The 20,669-nt window shown below is 37.6% G+C and overlaps 1 protein-coding gene across 3 annotated transcripts in view; it reads right to left on the bottom strand.

The window, feature by feature from the left end:
• Positions 1–5,764: 5,764 nt before the first annotated feature.
• The window catches only part of phip (pleckstrin homology domain interacting protein), a 258,235-nt gene continuing 243,330 nt past the window's right edge, over positions 5,765–20,669 (bottom strand). For all 3 annotated transcript variants that reach the window (XM_069887423.1, XM_069887424.1, XM_069887425.1), the window contains 4 exons: positions 18,110–18,273; positions 16,183–16,445; positions 15,020–15,178; positions 5,765–10,441 (listed from right to left, as the gene is read on the bottom strand). In XM_069887423.1, the coding sequence (XP_069743524.1) occupies positions 9,780–10,441; positions 15,020–15,178; positions 16,183–16,445; positions 18,110–18,273 (1,248 nt within the window). In that variant the 3' untranslated portion in view covers positions 5,765–9,779. The remainder of the gene's footprint in view (positions 10,442–15,019; positions 15,179–16,182; positions 16,446–18,109; positions 18,274–20,669) is intronic.

Genomic DNA, 20,669 nt, shown 5'->3' with positions numbered 1-20,669 from the left:
GATAGTAATGGCAAGGATTCCAGAGGGAGGAGAAAGATTGCTGGCATGGAGAGGACAAGATGGGATGTATCAGAAGGTTGAAGGATGGTGATCAGAGCAGAAGGAAAAGATGGAGCAAAGAGTAAAATATTGCACGAAGAGATGGGGAATCATCGACTACAGAAGGAATCTGTGGAAAAGATATTGGGCAAATTAATGGAGGAAGAGGAGTGATCAGATAGGGGCTGTGTCAATCAGATGACAAAATGTTGGGGGCTTTGAGACATCAGCACTAAGGATGGAAACAAAAGGAATAGGGATGGAGGGTTCAACTGCTCTCAAAGAATGGAATGTTAATTAAGACTCACCTGGACAAAGATCACGCTCTTGGTTTCTTGAAACTGTTTAGGTAAGATCCTGTAAAATATGCTGAAGCAACTCTGTGGTTAAATTCTTTATTAGCTTTTGAATTTCATACCATTACAAGAATCTTTGATTTCTGCTGTGGTTGCGTCAAATGATATTGCCCACCACACAGTGAAGAAGAGCAACAACTTTAACCCACATCTTGTTTCAAACTGAAATCTGCCGATAAAGCACAAAAGTTTAGCCATCTTGGCTCTAACAGTGCAGTTTGGATCCCTTGAGCCCACGACCAAAATTTTGAAACCTTGGAAGATTTCCAATTTTTTTGGTATCTACAAAAAAAAAATTGGTATTGCAGAAAAAAAATGAAAGTTTGGATGATGATGCTTCACCTAGTGAGTTGTATTTACCCATATTTTTAACCAGGAAACAATGCATGTCCAATCTTTTTGGCACCAAGACGGAGACCATCTGGGTTGTTGCCTCACAAATCACTATATAGTTGTTTCCCCACTACTCCTGCAAATCAAGTTTATTGTTATTTGATTGCACAAGTACAACCTGATGAACAGCATCTATGGTGCAAAAACAGACACAGAAGCAGATATAACAAACAATTTCTATACAGAACAAGTATTCATACATACAAATAAATAAATATCAATTATACTCCTGTGTTCTTTTAAAGTCCAATGTCAATTAAACACTACGCTCTTCCAAACCTATTCCCACAAACTATTGAATAATCAGTTGACACAGGGAAGGTTTTTATCCTCAAATCTTTCTCTGCTATTTTGATGATTATATTGGTACTGCCTCCTGTACCCACAATGACCTTGTCAGCTTTATCCACTTTGCAGCCAACATACACCCTGACCTCAAAATCACTTGGCCCATCTCTGACAACTCTCTCCCCTTTTTGGTCTCTCTCTGCCTCCATTTGGAAGACAGACTATCTACAGACATCTTCTATAAATCTACAGAATCCTAGTTACCTTGACTACACCTCTTCCCATCTTGTTTCCTGTAAGGATTCTATTCTTTTCTTTCAGTTTCTCCTCTCAGGATGAGGCTTTCAATTCCAGGACATCTGAATGTCCGTCTCCTTTGGAAAATGTGACTTCTTCTCTCTTTACTTCAATTAATTCAGTCCTCACCCCCAACACCTCTATTTCCTGAAATTCTGCTCTGGTAGTCAGTTTCAATAGTCCAATTATTGGCTCCAATATATAGATCATACTTGAAAATCCAGTGATAGAAAAGTTTGGTCATTTGTTGAGTGGATGGTACTTTAACCCAGGGAAATGGTGAACATGTTATCCTTTTCAAACAAACACTCTGCTCCGATTCTTGATGCAATTTAGAATGCCTTTTGACTTCTATCTCAACAGGAATCGGTGGAGTTTGAGATGATTCCAATGATCTTTTATGCAATTGATTTTCAGGCTGGACATCAAAAGCATCATTTGTGAAATAAAGGCTGAAAGGCCTTCTCTTGTCCATGTTACTTTATTAAAAACAGGTTTGGTCTGCAACAGACAACAAAATCTTCAGATGTTGAAAGTCCACAACAAAAACAGACAAAGCTTGAAGCATTAGAAGATCAGGCATTGTCAGTGGAGGGAAAAATCTTTTTGGGCTGAAATACCCATCAATCACAGCTCAAGCCATCATACAAACCTGGCTTCCCTCCACTGACTCCATTTTTGCTTCCACTGCTTACATGTTAAAGGACACATTCCACACCATTCACGTTCTCTTATCTCTCCCTTTCAGGCAGAAGATAAAATATGCACCTCTGTATTCAAGGAGTTTATTTCCTGTTGTTACAAGTCTTGAATTAATTTTCCATTAGTATGATGCCTTACACGGTTTACTTTTTAACTTAATTCTCTGAAACTCAATTAGTGTTTCTGATTGCTGATTCTATAAAAGTATAGATTTTTGCTAATACTATTGAACATCATTTTATTGACAGAAATATTAACAGTAACATATTTCAATGTGACAGCTTTTCTTACTGCGTATTTATTTAATTCTTATTTTGAGCTAGAGCATAGCAAGAGGCTTTTTCGTTATGTGACCAGACATCCTGCACTTGTTTTATTGTAATACTACATTTTAATTCCTGAACTACATGCGCTATTATGTAAGGCTAACCTGTCTGGATAGCATGCAAAAGTTTTTAAATCCTATCTCAGTGCACGTGACAGTAAACAATTCAATTCAAAAGTGAGAAGGGAAACATGCATTAGGATGCAGTGAGGGAGGATGAAGATACAGTGGGAACGCATGTGATTAGGTTTTAGACGAAGGTTGTGACTAACAATTACTTTTGAAAATGTTTAGAAATGGAAGAAAAAAAAATTAAACGTAAAGATACAGCCTCATTCATGAATATAAAAAAAAGGGGTTACCCAAGGGTTGTTAAAATTATAAAGCCTCAGTGGCTTTACCATACTCAAGGTATTGTACAAGCTTATTGTACATTGTATTTTATTGGAGCAAAATAGGTTAAAGGTAGAGATCAGTGAAAAAGGATCAAACATTCCCTCTTCTCTGCAACTTAAAGCATATTTGTCTTCCTACTTTTCCAAGTTTGATAAAAATACGTTTGATGCAAAATATTGACTTTGCTTTTTTTTGCAATCTGTAAAAGTGCTGGAGAACCTCAGAAGATCACGTAGGAACTAAAAGAATATCACCAAAGGTTTGGGCCCGATTCCTTCATCAAGGAATGAGCAAAAACTACGCAAGTGCCAAATAAAAAAATGGGGGGGGGGGAAGGAGGGAAAGGGGCAGGAAAAGTCGATGTAAATACCACCTGGTTGGAGAATATTAGATGCTATTTCTCCAATTTGCAAGTGACCTTGGTTTGGCAGTGAATGAGGCCATGGACAGATAGTCAGTGTGGGAATGGGGTGTGGAAATGATTCCGTTATTGCAGTGGACAGAGTGAAGGTGCTCAATGAAAATATCTTCCAGTCTGCGCCCAGACTCTCCAATTTGGAGGCCACAACAGGAGCGCCGAATGCAGTAAATGACCCCATGCAGATTCACAAGTCTTGCTTCACTTGGAAGGGCTGTTTGGGGCCCCATCTAGTGGTGAGGGAGAAGATGTAGGTGCAAATATAGCATTTTCTGTGGTCACAAGGATAGGTGTCAAGAGGGCAATTAGTGAGAAAGGATGAGAAGATGTGGAATCATGGAGGGAGAAGTCCCTGCGAAGGCAGAAAGGGTATGGTGGTGATCACAGGATCTGCACTTTCCTGTTTGACTTTGTTTTTTTTTCTTCACTGTTGATGCATTCAGAGTTATGCACACAGATAAGTAGACAGAAAAAATAGCTATACAATCAGACCTGCCATTATTGAATTATTCCTGCAGGTACCCTATGGAATGGCCAACATGAATTTCAGTCTTCATTAAAAAGTCTAATAAGGCAAAAAAAAATTCCCCACACAAGTTGAAATTCAAATAACCGTGGTGACACATTCCACTTAGCCTTACAGTATGACAGCGCCAGGAACCCAGGTTCGAATCTGCCGCTCTACACAAGGAATTTATACTCCCTCTAACTGCGCAGGCTTCCTCTGGGTGCTCCAATTTCCTCCCATATTCCAAAAACGTCTGGGGTTAGTTAGTCACATGGATGTAATTGGGTGGTGAGGCCTATTACCATGCTCCATCAAATATTAAATTAATTTATGTAGTAATAAAAGGCATTACTCTTAATATTCTACCAACAAATTATACTCTGCTGCATTCACTACAAAAAATGCGAAAGTCAAATACCTTTATAGAATCAGCAAACAGAAATATTAATTCAGTTTCTCTCGCCCTACAGATAGTGTCTGACTGGCTCAATATCTCCAGCATTTTCTGTTTTACTTTTTTTTCTTAAAAAATGCCTTTTATAAGGACTGCTAAAGCTGCAAAATGTATATTCCAGCTATCAAATACGAATGCAAAGAAGTTGGGGTGCAAACCTGTATTTAGTTTAGTGGCCGGCGTTGAAGTTGGCATGGACCTGTGCTCCAATGCTTGGGTTATCCCTCGTGAAGGAGTTGGAAAATTACCTGATAATCATCCAGTTTCCTCTGAATTAAATTCTGAAGTGACAATGGTAGAAGCCCATGAAAAAGTTACATATCTGACTATAAGGAAAAAAAAACAAGGGTGACACTTGTGTGAAATATTAGAGATAAAAACAACTTTTTTCCATTATCTGATCCATTTTCTTTTAGCCTAAAATTATTTCCAGAGGACTCAAAGTTAGTGCCACATGTTTTCACTATAAATACATTGGCCCACACATATGGGCATTTATTACATAAACTTGTACTAAGCAATATTGCTTGGGTAAATATCAACCACCTGTCAAATCTAAGCATTGTACTGTAGCCCTAGATGTTCATGCTAAATGTGCTATCAGTATGTCATATTCCCTCCAGAAATCCACTGAAGTTTTGGAGATACAATGATGCAAGTATTTAGCGCATTTATATAAAAAAAGATACCAATTAGGAATGAATTTCTAGACAGTAACATTTGTAATGAAATAGTTACAGATGGTGTTGCAACACTTATGACAAAAACTTGTGCCTGGAATAAAAGTTGAGGAAAGGTTTCCACAGATTAAAAATACAGATAAAATTTCCAATAGAAAAGAAATTAATAACCATCTGTCACCATCAGATTAATGCACTTACCAAGTATTCAGAGACATATCAACAAGAAGGCTCCTTAATACTCAATTAAGTCTTTTATAAAATTATTTACTTGTTTGTGCATGTAAGCTCCTGTATAATCATTTTCAGTATTTTTTTATATCATTGATTTAGTCCAGCTAATATAATAGCCCAAAAAATTAAAAAAGTGCTTTTGGCACTATGGCAAAATATAGAATGCTGGAGGAACTCCGTAGCATTTTGGATGGTTAATATTTTGGGACATGGCCATACACAAGGACAGTTCTGTGATTGAATCAATAGCCTCAAGGTTTCGTCATTGAGCATCCCCAGGCACATCCTGACAAGATGTTGTAAAGAATGAGCTGTTGTGTTAACATCTGATATTTGAAATGCCATGAAGAAAGATCCATTCGTGACAGGGATCTGAATGATCAGGAGACTAATATCATGAGGAATAGCGGTCACAGAAGCCTACACATGGGTTTAACAAAGCATTGTTGGGAGCACTGTTAACATTTATTTTTTGCTTAAAAAAGGCACAGTTTCGGGGGGGGATGCATTTATGATGAGGTGGTTAAAACGTGCAGCACCAACTCACATTGTCTGTTATAAAGAGGCACCATTAAACAAACTGAAATAACAACTAATCAGGAACTATTTTTATTGTTATCCCATCTTAATAGTACCAAAATAAAATATTAGCAAATTAATGTTAAGAGGCTGAATTATTAAAACATATAAACTTTAATCTACAAAATTCGAATGTGTTAAATATAAAATACATAAGTCCCATTATCATTGTACTTTGTAAAATTCGTCTCTCCCATATATAAAAAAATGAACAGTAAAGATAAAGGGTGCAAATGACATTTTCTAGAGTACAAAGCATGCTTTGGACTTTTCAATCATTTCAGAGTGGGGTAAAGGTCTGTTTAGAATGCAGAAGACTGCTTTTTAACCAGTGTTAATTCCAGCATAAAAGTTACACACTTTAGGCAAATGTCCTTGATACAGGAAGCCTGACTTCTTGAACACAGACCAAGGTGGTACTGTAATTGCAAATATATGGAACGGCAAGGGTTAGTCAACAGTCAACACTTAACAGTATTCTTAGAAGTGGGTGTTTGTGCAATATTCATGTACACATTTTTAACTTTATTTTAGCCACGCAACTAAAATACATAAATTAACAGGTTAAGAAACATGTAGATACACACACTTTTTTGTGTCCTCCAACTGTGGAGGAAAAAGCAGCTTCTCAACTTTGGCTGCAAGGTCAAATACAAATTAAATCATGAATGCTAAAAATTAATAAAAGACAAAGATCAATCTCTCATGCAATAATTTTCTTGAATTAATTTTTATTTTAAAAATAGGATCAGAATAAGGATCCTAAGGGAAATGGCAAGATGCTGTTCTGCAGTTATGAACAGTTTTAACAAAAGTATATAATATATACTGCGTGTGGAGTTTTCCTTTACATCAATTTTAATAAACCCATTGAAATGGTGCCTCAAGTGAATGACCTCAACAAAATGAAAACATTTCCAGTTGTACCATGATGCCCTCAAATGCTCTTAAAAACATCAAACTATATATTATGACTAAAGAACAATTTACCTCATTTGAAATTCCAAACACAGTATATTTTATATGATAAACATATGCGAGTGAATAAACCTAATCTCAGGGTTCTAATGACATTCATCACCCTTTCAGATTTAATTCTTATCAGAATCCCTTAAATAGGATATGGCCTCAATCACTCACAACTATCCAATATTTTATTTACACAATTTTTGACAAAGAATTACAAAAGGGAAAGAGACACTTTAATTCAGTTCATGGGAGCATTACTGTGAAGGACCAGTAAGAATAAAACAAGGTCACATTTAATTTGTACATAAAATGACAATTATTTCTTGGTTCACTGATTATTAAAAATATCTTAACAGAAGTATATATTTAAATAAGATTCAGAATGATGTATGGGCACACACCATAACTACAGCCTCAAACTTGACTGGATACAGCACTAGGTATCTTAATGAGCTTGATCTTTCTCCAAATTTCTCTTCATATCAAAATTTGGAAAATTGCTTGCTTTTCTCACCAATATGTTAGAACGTAACATGAAAGAGGGAGACAAACTTAAAAATAAATTTTAGGACAAAGGTTTTAAAAATCTAGTCAAATTATCATAGTATACCAAAATAATAAAAACTTGTCATGTTACTTCAAGAAAATAAATTTCAAAAAAACAAATGCAAATTGGTGAGAAGATTTAAAGTCAAATCGAGCATCACCTTAAAACTACCATGGGGTTATCAGAACTGGGACAACATTCAAAGTACCTTGAAGAAATATTCTGCAATAGTGTACATTTGGCAGTTTGGAAGTGAAATGACCTGCAAATCATGTGTACATTTACAACATGCAGTGATGGCATCTCATCACTTTTAGAAGTGATTATCTGTGCTCTCATGTAAAAACACGGCTTTGTTTCAGTTATATACATATAAGTAGGTGGTGTCAAAAGGTAGAAAACTCTGGAGTGTAATCATTTTCATCCCAGCCCTAACCATTAACTAGAAAAAAGAAAAAAATATATATTCAAGGCACAATCACCAAATGCTATTTCTTTTGAGGGAAATTACTGACTTAATGTAGCATAATAGACGTAGGCAGAAAGTGCACAACAGCGACACTGTGTAGTAATGTACAATTTGCAGACATCCAATAAAAAGTATTTTGACCATTTAATTACTGATTACAAAAAAAGCCAATTTTTCTTTAAAATCAGAAAATAGGGTGCAAGCTCCAGAATATTTTAATGCATGGAATGAATTTTAAATCACGCTTTCCTTAAAAAGCCCAATAAACATAATTGAGCATATTCATATACAATGGGACCTTTACATCAGGACATTTGTTAACTGCGTACCAGTGCCAAGTACGTTCCCGTGAAATCCTGTACTATTGAAGGGGTAGGTGAAATTCTTGCAAAAGTCTGGAAATTTCAGCGCAATTCACATGCTTGGTAGTTTTAAAATTTCAGAACCTTATCCAACTAATAAAGGAGTTAGACACTGTTCTCATAGACCCTTTAAAAAGATGGAAAAAATGGAAAGCGTTTGTGTGTGCTAAAAGCCACTTGAATAGATGGCACATCTCAACCCCATTCCTGGACTATATCTTAAAATATTTCTTTTCTACTTACAATATACAATATTTGTGTGAACGCATAGGAGCGCCTGTGAAAATGTAATGAAAATTAATCCTCTTTTCTACTTTGCCTCTTTTTTTCCTGATTGTGTAAGGTAAGCAAGAAACAACCACTCAATCCAGTGCAATGCAGTTTTTTTTGTTTGCCTCTACATTCAATAAATTGGAGAAGCAGCTTACAATTGCTTCACAATCGTGGGAACGCAAAGGGCCATTTGTGCAATTCTTTGGAAAGCTTGAATTGCAGGTGCTTCTATGCACTTGAAGTCAACTGTGAGTTCTCTGCAGTACACATTGATTGACAAATGAGCAAGGGCTTCATTGGTAACGTGTGAAATTGTGCATATCTAGGGGAGGAGGTAGAGGAAGCAGTGCAAGCTGAAATCTGACAAAATAACTATTAAAATGCATTTCAGATGACATATACATAATTATACCTGCACAGTAATCATAAGTACATAATTACACAGAGCAGTAGTGTAAATCCTTTCAACCATTTTCTGACTGAAATGATCATAAAGTGGAAATGCAAAACAAGTGAAATGGAAATTCTCAGACTTTGATAGAACATATTTTAGGATTCAAAGCAAGTTCAAGTCAGCTTTTAACATTCTTGCCAACTTAACACTGTCTTTATACACTTCTAAATATGTCTCTTGAAGAGTAGGGACAAACTGTGAATATATGATGAAGATCACAGTTGCAATCATTTCCTTGAAAAAAATGCAAGGCAGTATAAGGCAGGACATTGTGGCCCAGTAAAATCTTGAATAAAAAAACAACGTATATGAATTAATATCAAATCCAAGAGGATTTTAAAAAATACTGACCAATAATGATTTCTGAAATTGACTCACCGGTGAAGATATTGTGAACAGCACAAGTTTAATCTCTATATGTGCTTACAGGATGACTTGTAGGAAAGTCATCATCTTGAATTTATTTGATCTTATTGTTTTGGATAACTTCCATAAATGTTTGGTAGTAGTAACTAACAGAATTTAAAAAAAAAATCAAATTGTGTTATTAAAATATCTCTATTTTTAAAAAACATAATGTAAATCAGAGGTTTTGTATGCAGTGTTTAAATCAACACATTTGCCGAATTCCGTCTTGACTGACTGGCAAATCTATAATGATTAATGTTTGACAAGTGCAAATAGCAACCAGTCCCATCCATCTGGTCACCAAAACAATGTCAAATCTGGAGTTCTTCAGAAGATTCAAGATGGAAACAAACAAAATACTTACTAGAAGGCAAGTATTCCAACATGAACGGTGGAGAACATTGAACATTTGTGCATTGTTAAAATGGATCAGACAGTACAGTAATTCATGAATAGAAAAAGATTTTAATTTTAGAGCATAGCTTTTTTGGGGATCAGTCCTTGCTCATTTTGTCTCGTCATTAAATCAATTTGCAGGTGACAATGCAGTGACCTCAAGTGCAACATACCCTTATCTGTTCTCACCTAAACAAGAAGCCTTACCAAGTAGACAAAACACTACAGTTGTTTACCAACCAATCAGGTTGGCTTTTGCTTTTTCAGTCAGTTTCCGCAGCCTGCCTCTGCTGGACGTTCCAAAAGTTAAGGTGGAATCTTCAAACAGCAGCTGCCTTTGCTCCTCTTCTGAATCCTCCTCATTGTAGCATGTTGTCCGTCTACCTTGATTCCTTGTTTTCATGACAGATACAGAACTCATGGCTTCCTCAGTCCTTTCATCCTCTTCCACAGGTTCTATTCGCTCAGTGGGCTCCATGGGCTCTTCATGTTTCCTACTGTTGCTCCTCGTCTGCATCTTGCGTTTAGCAACAAGTGTCAATTTGGATTTAGCTAGTAGACTCTTTCCTTTGGGTTTCCTGCCTCTTGGCTTCTTCTGCAAAGATTCTCTTTGTGTGATGCTCTCTAAAGTAGAGCTGCTTTCTGAGGTAGCTTCTTCACCATTCAAGCTGGCTAAGTCTTTCTTTACTTCTGCCTTCTTCATTTCATTCTGTTGTAGAATACGAAGTAACTCTTGTTTACTTTTCCTACCTCTTTTCTTACCAGGTCCTTTAAAAGTTTTTACCTCTTCTGGTTTCGTACCAATACCTCTTTTTACCACAGATTCAGAGATACATGAAGTATGTCCATTTATTTGTGGCCTCTTCTGCACTGAGGATTCAACTTTGATGTTACCTGTATGTTAAATGAAAAATAGACAACATAGTTGCAAGTAAAATAAATAAAGCAACATGTTTGAAAATTAAACTTAATTATTTCTAAACAATATTTCTAACTTTTTCTTTGGTTCATGGTGTACAAGTTTAATAGTGAAGACTTTTTTTTATCCTTTAAACCGTTAAATACGGATGGATATTATTACTCAATCTGTTATGAGGTCATAACTTCATTTTGTGATGGAATATTTGGGAATGTTTTTCGGAGATAAATTGGGAAAAGTAGAGTAGGTTATATACATGCAGACACTTTAAAACAGATACTATTTGAAATATTGAAGAATTCATATTCAGTGACTTTACAGAAACTATGAAGAATACTATAGAGATTTCACAAATAACTGTTAATTGAAGTGAATGAATGGACTATTGTCTTTTAAAGCCACAGCAAGAGACAGGCCATCTCCTAATACCACTTCACAAAAAGGTCATTGAGAGGTTATTGTTTATCTAAAACAACAAATTGACCAAAAGACAACTCCTATTGTTTGCTGGAGAAGGTCAGGGGTTTTGCAAGTGAGAGAGAGAAGGACATGCTGCCTGGTAGTTTGAGTCTCAGAGAAAGAGAGAGACAGAAGGGAGTCTTTGACTGTGTGTGACACAGAAAGCTGTAATAAGCCAGGAGAAGCTTGTTGGAACTGAAACAGAAGCTCCAGAGTGGCGGATGGCTGGAAGTGCTATTTATCTGATGTTTCTCTTGGAATAAGTGGAACAGAAAGGAACTCGTGTGGAAATCCTGGAACTACATATTTCTGCAAACCTACAAGAACCTTCCTGAGCGGTAACCATTTACCTTTCAAGCACCAAAGCTGGGTGAACTTTATACATGTTATATTCTGTGCACAGTATAAGAATTGCCCGCAACCAGAGAACTTGAGAGAATGAGAAGTGAGATTGGATTGTGAACCAAAGAACTTTCTTAAATTTACACACACGTTACATACACGTGTGCTTAGAATTAGAAGGGGGTTAAGTTGGGTTAGTTAATAGTGATAAGTTAAAGTTTGATTCTATTTTTATGTTTAAAGATAATTAAAAACAACTTTTGTTTAAGTAACCATTTGTTGTGGTGAATATCTTGCTGGTGGGTTTTGGGGTCCTTTGGGCTTGTAACAATTTGAATTAGAACAACAAAGCAAATGTGATTTTAATTTGGTAATTCTTAGCTTGATTTCTTCTAGCTTTGCGTTTTCCATTTATCTAGAAATATCCTCAAAATAGTCTGCTCTCCTCATCTCATCCTGCTTAGCTGGAAAAATATCTACCTGCACTGTGAAGCAATTTGAGATATTCTGCATACGAAAGAGGCAATTTAAAATGCCACTGGTATTGCATTTTCAGTTTGCTTCATGGTCTTCTCCAAAGCACCTGTATAATTACAACTTTACTAAACATTTGACATCCCTATCCAATCAATGATTTTTGTTCATTACCTCTACTTATTCCACACCATGTCTTTACATTTTAAGAAAATAAATTCAAAATCCTTATTAAGTTCATCTCCCAGACTTGCCATTTACAAGTTCTTCCAGCCTCATATTCCTTCAGGAATGAACTTTGCCTTCAAATCCATCCATTTACTATTCCACATTTTCTTTGTCTAAACAGTAATCAAAATTATGTGTACAAAATTGAGGGGTAGAAGAAGCAAGTAGGCTTATCCACTGAGGTTGGCAAAATGAACAAGAGGACATGGGATAAAGAGGGTTGAGAACATGGAACAAGCCGTCTGCGGAAGTGGTGAATGGAGGTTGGATTTTGACATATAAGAGAAGATTAGAAAGGTGTATGGATGGGAGGAGCGTGGAGGGCTATAATACAGGTCAATGGGACTAGGTGGAATAGCAACTTGAAATGTACTAGATAAGCAGAATGGCCCGTTTCTGTGCTGGAGTGTTATTTGGTTCTCTTCAAATCTATCTGTTCTTCTCTTTGAAATTCCCTCCAAAACCTCTGTCTCCACTTTTAAAAATACCCAATAAAATTTTATTTCCCTTCAGAAGTGCCTGGATTCATTTTACAAAATGATAAATAATACATATCCAAGGTTGTGTTCTTGAAATGAACCCCAGCACAGAATAATTTGAATTGTACTGGTACATACCATGTGAAAGGCACATTATTTGAGGGAAGGATTTAATTTCATTTAAGTGTTTGGAAAAAAATAATACAAATGTCTGAGAAATGTTTCTCCTAGTTCCTATAAATTAGCAAAACAGTAATCTTGGGTAACGAAATTTCTGGGAGTTGCTAATCAATAGGAACATTGTTAGCATTTACAGGAGAAACATTTCCTGCTTACCACATGTCTGCATAATTGCATACATTCCCCTAATTTAGAAAGTGACTTTGGAAACCAAAGCTGGGCCTGGTTTATGCATTCTCTGAGGATAGTCCAAGAATTTCCTCTGAAATTCTTGTACTTTGGACTCTCGAGATCTTGCTAATAATCAAGTGGAGAAGGCATTTTCTACACAATGTTGATACCTTCAGCTGGACATCTGTGTCACAATGGAAAATGGGCTCTGATGATCGTTAAGCCATATGGTGGCAAAAGTGCTCCATTGGCTGCCTCTCTGGCAAGATAAGTCTCCAAGTGTTAAAGTTTCCAAGAGAGTGCTGAACTTCATAATAGCTAAATCGTGCAGAATGCAGCTTTATATAAGCATGTCTTGCCATTATTGCAGTTTGTCCCCTTATTAGTCCTGGAAATAGAAAATAATTTTCTGCCTTGAGGTCGTTGACTAGTGGCATTCTGGGACCTTTGTGAAGAAATGAAGTGTTGAGTTAGTAAGTTTGTGGATGATATAAAGGTTAGAGGTGTTTTGGATAGTGTAGAAGGTTGCCATAGGTTACAACAAAATATAGGATGCAGAGTTGGGCAGAGAAGTTCCAAATGGAGCTCAATACAGACAAGTCTGAAGTGATGCACTTTGGAAGGTCCAACTTGCAGGTGGCGTATGTAATTAATGGAAAGATTCTTCGCAGTATAGAGGAACAGAGGGATCTTGGGGTCGAAGACCATAGGTTCCCCAAGGTTGCTGCGCAAGTTGACAGAGTGCTTAAGAAGGTGCATGATGTGCTGGCTTTCATTAGCTGGGAGATTAACTTCAAGAGGCACGAAGTAATGTTGCAGCTCTTTAAAACTCTAATTAGACCACATTTGGGAATACTGCATTCAGTTCTGGTCACCCATTTCAGAAAAGATGAAGTTGTTTTACAAGGGTGCAGGGGCGATTTACCAGAATGTGGCCTGGAATGAAGCAAGGTTGAGTGAGCTTGGTTTTTTTTATTTCAAGTGTCAAAATATGAAATGTAACTTAATAGGGGTACATAGATTATGAAGGGCATCAATAGGACGGACAGCCAGCACCTTTCCTTGGCGTGACAATAGTCAATACCAGAGGACATCCGTATAAAGCGAGAGTGAAGGAACATTTTGGGGAGATGTCAGTGACAAGTTTTCTTTTTACATAGAAAGTGATGAATGTTTGAAATGCATTGCCTGCAATGGTGATAGATGTTGGTTCGATAGGCTTTTAGATAGGCGCATAAATGCAAAATACAGGGTGTGGTTGTGAAGTAGGGAAGGATTAGACTGTGCGGTATGGTTAGTGCAGAAGGGCAGCACAGTTAGCTCAACACTGTTACAGCACTAGCGATTGGAACCAGAGTTCGAATCCCGCACTGTCGGTAAGGAGTTCTCCCTACTCCTGCGTGGGTTTCCTCCAGGAGCTCCGGTTTCCTTTCACCCTTTAAAACATACTGGGGGTTGTAGGTCAATTGGGTGTAATTGGGCGGCATGGGCTCATGGGCCGAACTGGGCTGTTACTGTGCTTGTATATCTCATTTAAATTTAAAATGAATTGTTGTGGAGTAAGCTTACATAGGTCAACATAACAGTGGGCTGACATGTCTATACCGTGCTGTTATGTTCTATGTTCTAGAAACCTAACGGTAGACAGAAGGAGGACCATCGAATTAGTTGAAGCTTGGATACAAGTGTAAAGCCAAGGAAAGAGGGGTTAGTCATCCTTTAAAAGTGATACATCTGTGTGACAAGGAAGCTGAAATATAGCAGACAACCTGAGAATGACCTGAGAAACATGATATGGAAAATGTAAAATTTCATCCCACTGTTGCACAGCAGCATTCTGGAAGTGATGGCCACTGGAATTCATCAGGCCCACCTCCATGCTCAGTGCTTGCATTGTGTCCTTAAAGGAAAACAATACAATCTTCATATATCCACACATTTGTGACAATTCATGGCCATTACTCAAAGGAGGAGATGAAAAAGATGAAACTGAGAAATGTGATAAGAAAAGGCACAAAAACAATGGACAACATGATAGAATTTCATGCCCCCTTTACTGTAGTGCTAAGAATTAACCTGTTTGGTAAGGCAGTGATATATGCTGGATGCAATTTAACAATTTATGACATATCAACAGGTTATTCCCTATCACAACAATCAATTAGATACTTCATTACAGAATCAACTGACTGCCATATGCCAGTTTAAAAAAAGACTTGCCTTTAGGTTGTTTGAAGGTTGTTGCTTTATTTCTACGTGTGAACCTCCTTTTCTGAGGCTTTTCACCTGTCAATGAAGTCTTAGTATTGTGTTTTGACTCAGATAGTTTAGGATTAAGGACATTGTTCTGGGCTTTCGATGGCTTAGAATTATTGTCTGCTAAAATATTAAACAAGAAGAGAAATTATGTCTTTTCATTTACCATTACATTTGAAGTTTCCAATTAAGTTTTATTTTACAGATGCTGTAAAGCATCAAATAGTCATATCCAGGTTTACATAGTTAGAGTTGTATTAAACATTCAGTTATAAAGAATAGTTATGAGAAAAACATTTCTGGCTCTGATAACTTGGATGGGCAGAGTATTCAGCTCCTGAAAATGTTGCAGTTTCATTTCTCATATTGAGGGATGTAATAGGTTAAAGTAATAGAATTACCTAAAATTTGGTGGTTGATAAATTGATGATTCACATCTCAAAATACCTTGGGGGAGCCAATCTCAAAGGGGACTCATCTAACTTAAATGGCCTGGAAAAGTAATTGTGTGAGGAGAAGCAAGGTTAAAGTTTGAGGATTAAGCATTATTTAGGGGAGGGGAGGCATGAACCAATGAACATGAAATAATGGAAGATCTAAATGATCTCTAGTGGATGAAAGTTCAGGTTCAAAGTTTCAGAATCTGAACTGGGCTTAAAAAAAAAATCTGGAAATATGTCAACATTAAGCTAAGTCACCATGAAGTCATCAGAATTTAGCTTGATCAAACTCTTTTTGGAATTTTTACAATGTCTCCAATCTAAAGCAAATGTGGTATGAATAAGTTGTTCAAAAATACTTCTCCATCCATAGGTCTCAAATTCATAGATTAGAATTCATAAAGAGAAAAAAAACACTTGCTTAAACTGGAGCACAGCAAAGTACATTTGGGTTTTTTTCTACTTTAATGCAGTTTTCTTATACTTGTCAGATTGCAGGCGATCCTACAAGTCATTTTGCAACAGGAAGCTGAAGATCGAGGTGGAACCTGTCTCCCACTAATTGCAGTACCCAGCAGCCATTTGCCTTGCAAAGGGCATCACTGTTTCACTATATTTATCATTGGGATGCAGTCACATAAGGCATTCGACTGCAAACCACAAAATAAAATGTTTGTCAGCACTTACTTGTTCTTCCTGTTGATGCATCCACAAAAGGCTTTGAAACTGCTGTCACCGTTCCTATTAAAGGTGGTGCTTCAATCGCAGGAGCCATGCCCTGTCGTAGCCTTGTGCTTCTGGTGCGGGCCACCGGAGCAGATTCACCTGATTTTCCATTGGCGTGAACAACAGAGGATTTCACACTTGTTGCTCTTACAGGCATCGATAACGGTGAAGCTTGGGGTTCCATCTTAGCCTGAGGTTTCAGAAATTTTCGTTTCCTTTCAGGGCTGCAATTGAACATATATTGTTATGGTATATCAATGTATATTTTTATGTTAGGGAACCACATCAAGAACATATTTTTAGAATCATACAGCAAATTCTTAATCAACTTAGATCTTCAAGGGAAGAGATAAGAAATGCCGAACAAAACACAAAAGTCTGCAGACACCATGATTGGAGTAAAAACACAACGCTAGAGAAACTCAGCAGGTCACACTGTGTCCTTTATGTAGCTTGAGCCCTTCATCAAGATATATACATATATATCTCTCTCTATCAAGTATGCAGAACGACACAACAGTAGTCACAATGAGTCGCATTACAGAGAAGAGGTGGAAAATCTCATGATATGGTGCAAGAGTAACAACCCGAGTCTCAACGTGGACAAGATGAATGTGGACTTCAGGAGGCCAGGAACGACCACCCTCCACGACACATTAACAACTATGTAGTGGAGAGAGTAGAGAGCACCAAGTTCCTCGGAATTCACTCAACTAGTAACCTATCGTGGACACACATCTCCTTACTGGTCAGGAAGGCACAGCCTTCTACAGGAGCTGTATCGAGAGCCTTCTGGCCGTCTGCATCACAGTGTGGTACAATTGCTGTAGAGAAATGGATCGGAGGTCAATCGGAGGACCACAAGAATGACAGAGAGGATCACTCTAGTCTCCCTCCCTCTCATCGACATGATCTACCAGATTGTTGTCTGAAGAGGGCGTGCAAAATCATCGAGGACCCCTTCCACCTGCACGCAGTATTTTTTAGCTGTTCCCATCCAGAAAGAGAGAGAAGTATCAGAGCCAGTAACATTAGGCTGAGGAACAGGTTCTCCCATAGGCAATGAGAGTGCTGAACAACCAAAGAAACTGGTCATGTAAACCAGGCAAGACTCTCTTATTTATGAAACAATCTTTATATATGAATACTTGTCCTGCAAATGCATCGTTTGTCTGCATGCGTGTTATGCCTGGTTCTGTGTTTGCACCGAGGACTGATGTAACCTTGGAAATACACCTTCACACCCCAAAACACTCAATCCTTGGGACAGATTTGATAAATTAGGATCAATATTTAATATAAATGAGATATATGGTTTGTTGGTGACAAAATGAGACATCATTGACCTAATTTCATTCACTAATCATGCCTACTCTTCATGAGCACTTCTGAAAAGAAATGATAGTGCAATGGAATAGTAGAATTTAAAAAAGAACCTCACAATTGCACTAAACCTATTGTACCACACCATTTAAAAAAAAATTACATTTCACTGTACAGGAGGCCCCTTGGACTATCAGGTTTATGGTGACACCCAACAGAACAAGTCTATAATTTTAGGTTTTAAAATATTAAATTTGTTGAACTGGGATGCATTAAGATTATTTTGTTCAATAGGCAAAGAACACACTTGATCCATTCAGTTTTTCACGAAGAAGCAGGAAATCTTGGATATGATACAGTTAGCTAATACCTTGAGACAACAGTGAATAGACCTTTACTAATTTTATACTGCAGATGCAAAAGAATAGATTTCTTTTAATAAGCAACACGTTTGGATTCAATACTTTCAAAATGATATCACTTTCAAGTTCTCCATACCCAATAATGTTACAAATAATGACAAAGTATAGACATTTACTATCTTGACTATGTTGAATTAATATACCTCGATGTAGCACTGCTTGAGGGCGAGCTACTTCTTCCTCGTTTCAGCCTTTGTGTACAAGGCTTCTTTCTTGAACAAAATCGAACTGCTGCCTTATAATCAGAAATGACTGAGCTTATGTGGTCTTCAAACAATGCTGACAGTCGTAAACTCATACTGTAGATCTAATGAGAATAAACATTTAATTGTAACACCAGAGCGATGTTCATTGAAGAGATTTAAATGATTAGATTCCACAAAATAGATTATTACAATGAACCTTAAGAAGCATTCCAGCTTATGACATTATTTTATTTGTGCAACTATTTTTCCCAAAATAATGATCAAGACTAATACACCATGTATCTCCAAGGTTAGTCTTGATAGCTTTGACTTGAAGGTAAAACTGATCATCACATCATCCAAAAATTATTCTCTTCTGATAAATATGCAAAACTCTAATAAATGAACTTTTTTTTCCCCCAGCAGTGTTCAAAGAGAACTCATCCTTTATCCTGGCAACTTTTATCTCTCATTCAGTTAGACAAAAACAAATAATGAGTCAGGGATAGTATCATGGCTTTAGAAAGAGAGGAGGCTGTAGAGGGAGTGTCCAATGAGTTGGTGTGTGTGAAAGTCAGAAATAGGAAGGCAACTATCACTGTGCTGGAAGCAGTCTTTTGGGCCCCAAATAGCCCTCGGGAAACAAAGTAGATAAGCAGGCAGATTTTGGAATGGTGCGGGAAATGCATAGTTGTAATTAAGGATGACACCTATAGATGGGCTGAAATTGTCAGGGTGCACAAGGATTCCTGACCCAGTCTGTGGACTGGCCGACTAGAGGAGAGGTCATACTGGACCTGGTTCTTGGTAATGAACCTGGTCAGGTGGCAGACCTCTCGGTGGGGGAGCATTTTGGTGAGAGTGATCACAACTCCTTTAGCTTCACTATAGTTATGGAAAAGGATATAAACAGTCAAACTGGGAAAGTGCTTAACTGGGGAAGGGCTAATTATGAAGGGATGAGGCAGGAACTAGTGAGAATATATTGGAAACATGTTTAAGGGAGAGAACACAGAGGTAATGTGGAGTAAGGTTAGGGATCACGAGCTAGGTTCAAAGTAGGTTTGTCCCACTGGAACAGGAAAAAGATAGTAGGAAAAGGGAACCATGGCTGACGAAACAGGTCAGGCATCAAGCCAGGAGGAATCATACATTAGATAAAGGAAGCAGGAAACAGGAAGGACTCATGAGAAGTATATGATAGCGAGGAAGGAGCTTAAGAAAGGACTTATGAGAGCCCGAAGGGGCATGAGAAGGCCTTGACGTGTAGAATTAAGGAAAACCCCAAGGCATTCTACGCTTCTGTGAAGAACAGGAGGATGACAAGAATGAAGGTGGGGCCGCTAAAGGGTAAGGGAGGCAACATGTGCCTGGAGGCAGAGGAGGTTGGAGAGGTTCTAAATGAATACTTTGCATCAGTATGCACAAGAGAAAAAGACCTTGGTCACGGTGAGGTTGAAATTGAACAGGCCTGTGTGCTGGACAGTTTGGAGATTAATGAAGTCGAAGTGTTGGATCTTCTTAAAAACATCAAGATTGATGTCCCCAAGGCCAGACGAGATATACCCCAGGCTGCGATGTGAAGTGAGAGAAGAAATAGCTGAGGCAGTAGTGATGATCTTTGAATCTTTTGTCAACAGGGAGGTTCTGGAGGATGGGAGAATGGTGAATATAGTCTCCTTGTTTAAAAAAGGTAATAGGGAGAATCCTGGGTATTTTAGTCCATGGTGTGTAAATAATGGAGAGGATTCTTATAAAGATAGGATTTATGAGCATTTGGAGAAGAACAGTGTACTTAAGAATAGTCAGCATGGCTTTCTGAAAGGAAGGTTGTGCATCATGAGTCAAATTGAGTTTTTTGAAGAGGTAATAAAAGAAATTGATGAGGGCAGGGCGGTAGATGTGGTCTATGTGGATCTTAGCAAGGTATTTGACAAGGTCCCCCATAAGAGATTCATCCAAAATGTCAATGGACACGGGATCGGTGGAAAATTAGCTGTATGGATAAAAAAAATTGGCTTGTTGGAAGAAAGCAGAGAGTAGTAGTGGAAGTAAAGTATTCTTCTTGGAGGTCGGTGATGAGTGGAGTGCCACAGAGATCTGTTCTGGGACTCCTGTTTTTTGTGATTTTTATAAATGACTTGGATGAAGAGGCTGATGTATGGGTCAGTAAGTTTGCAGACTACAGGAAGATTGAAGGAGTTGTGGATGCAGAAGAAAGTTGTCGAAAGTTACAAGAGGATATAGACAGGATGCAGATTTGGGCAGAAAAATGGCATATGGATTTCAATCCTGATAAGTATGAGGTGATGTATTTTGGAAGGACTAACCAGAAGGCTCAGTACAGCGTTACAAGAGTATGGATAAACAGAGGGACCTTGGGGTCCAAATCCATACATCCCTCAAGGTCACACAGGTTGTTAGGACAGTTAAGAAAACCTATAGGGTGCTAGGATTCATTAATGAGACATTACATTCAGGAGTAGAGAGGTCATGTTACAACTCTACAAATCTTTGG

Source organism: Narcine bancroftii, chromosome 6 (assembly GCF_036971445.1).
Source record: "Narcine bancroftii isolate sNarBan1 chromosome 6, sNarBan1.hap1, whole genome shotgun sequence".
In the NCBI taxonomy this organism is placed as follows: domain Eukaryota; kingdom Metazoa; phylum Chordata; class Chondrichthyes; order Torpediniformes; family Narcinidae; genus Narcine; species Narcine bancroftii.
The sequence above is the reverse complement of the archived record's forward strand: the minus strand, read 5'-3'. Positions and strand labels throughout refer to the sequence as shown.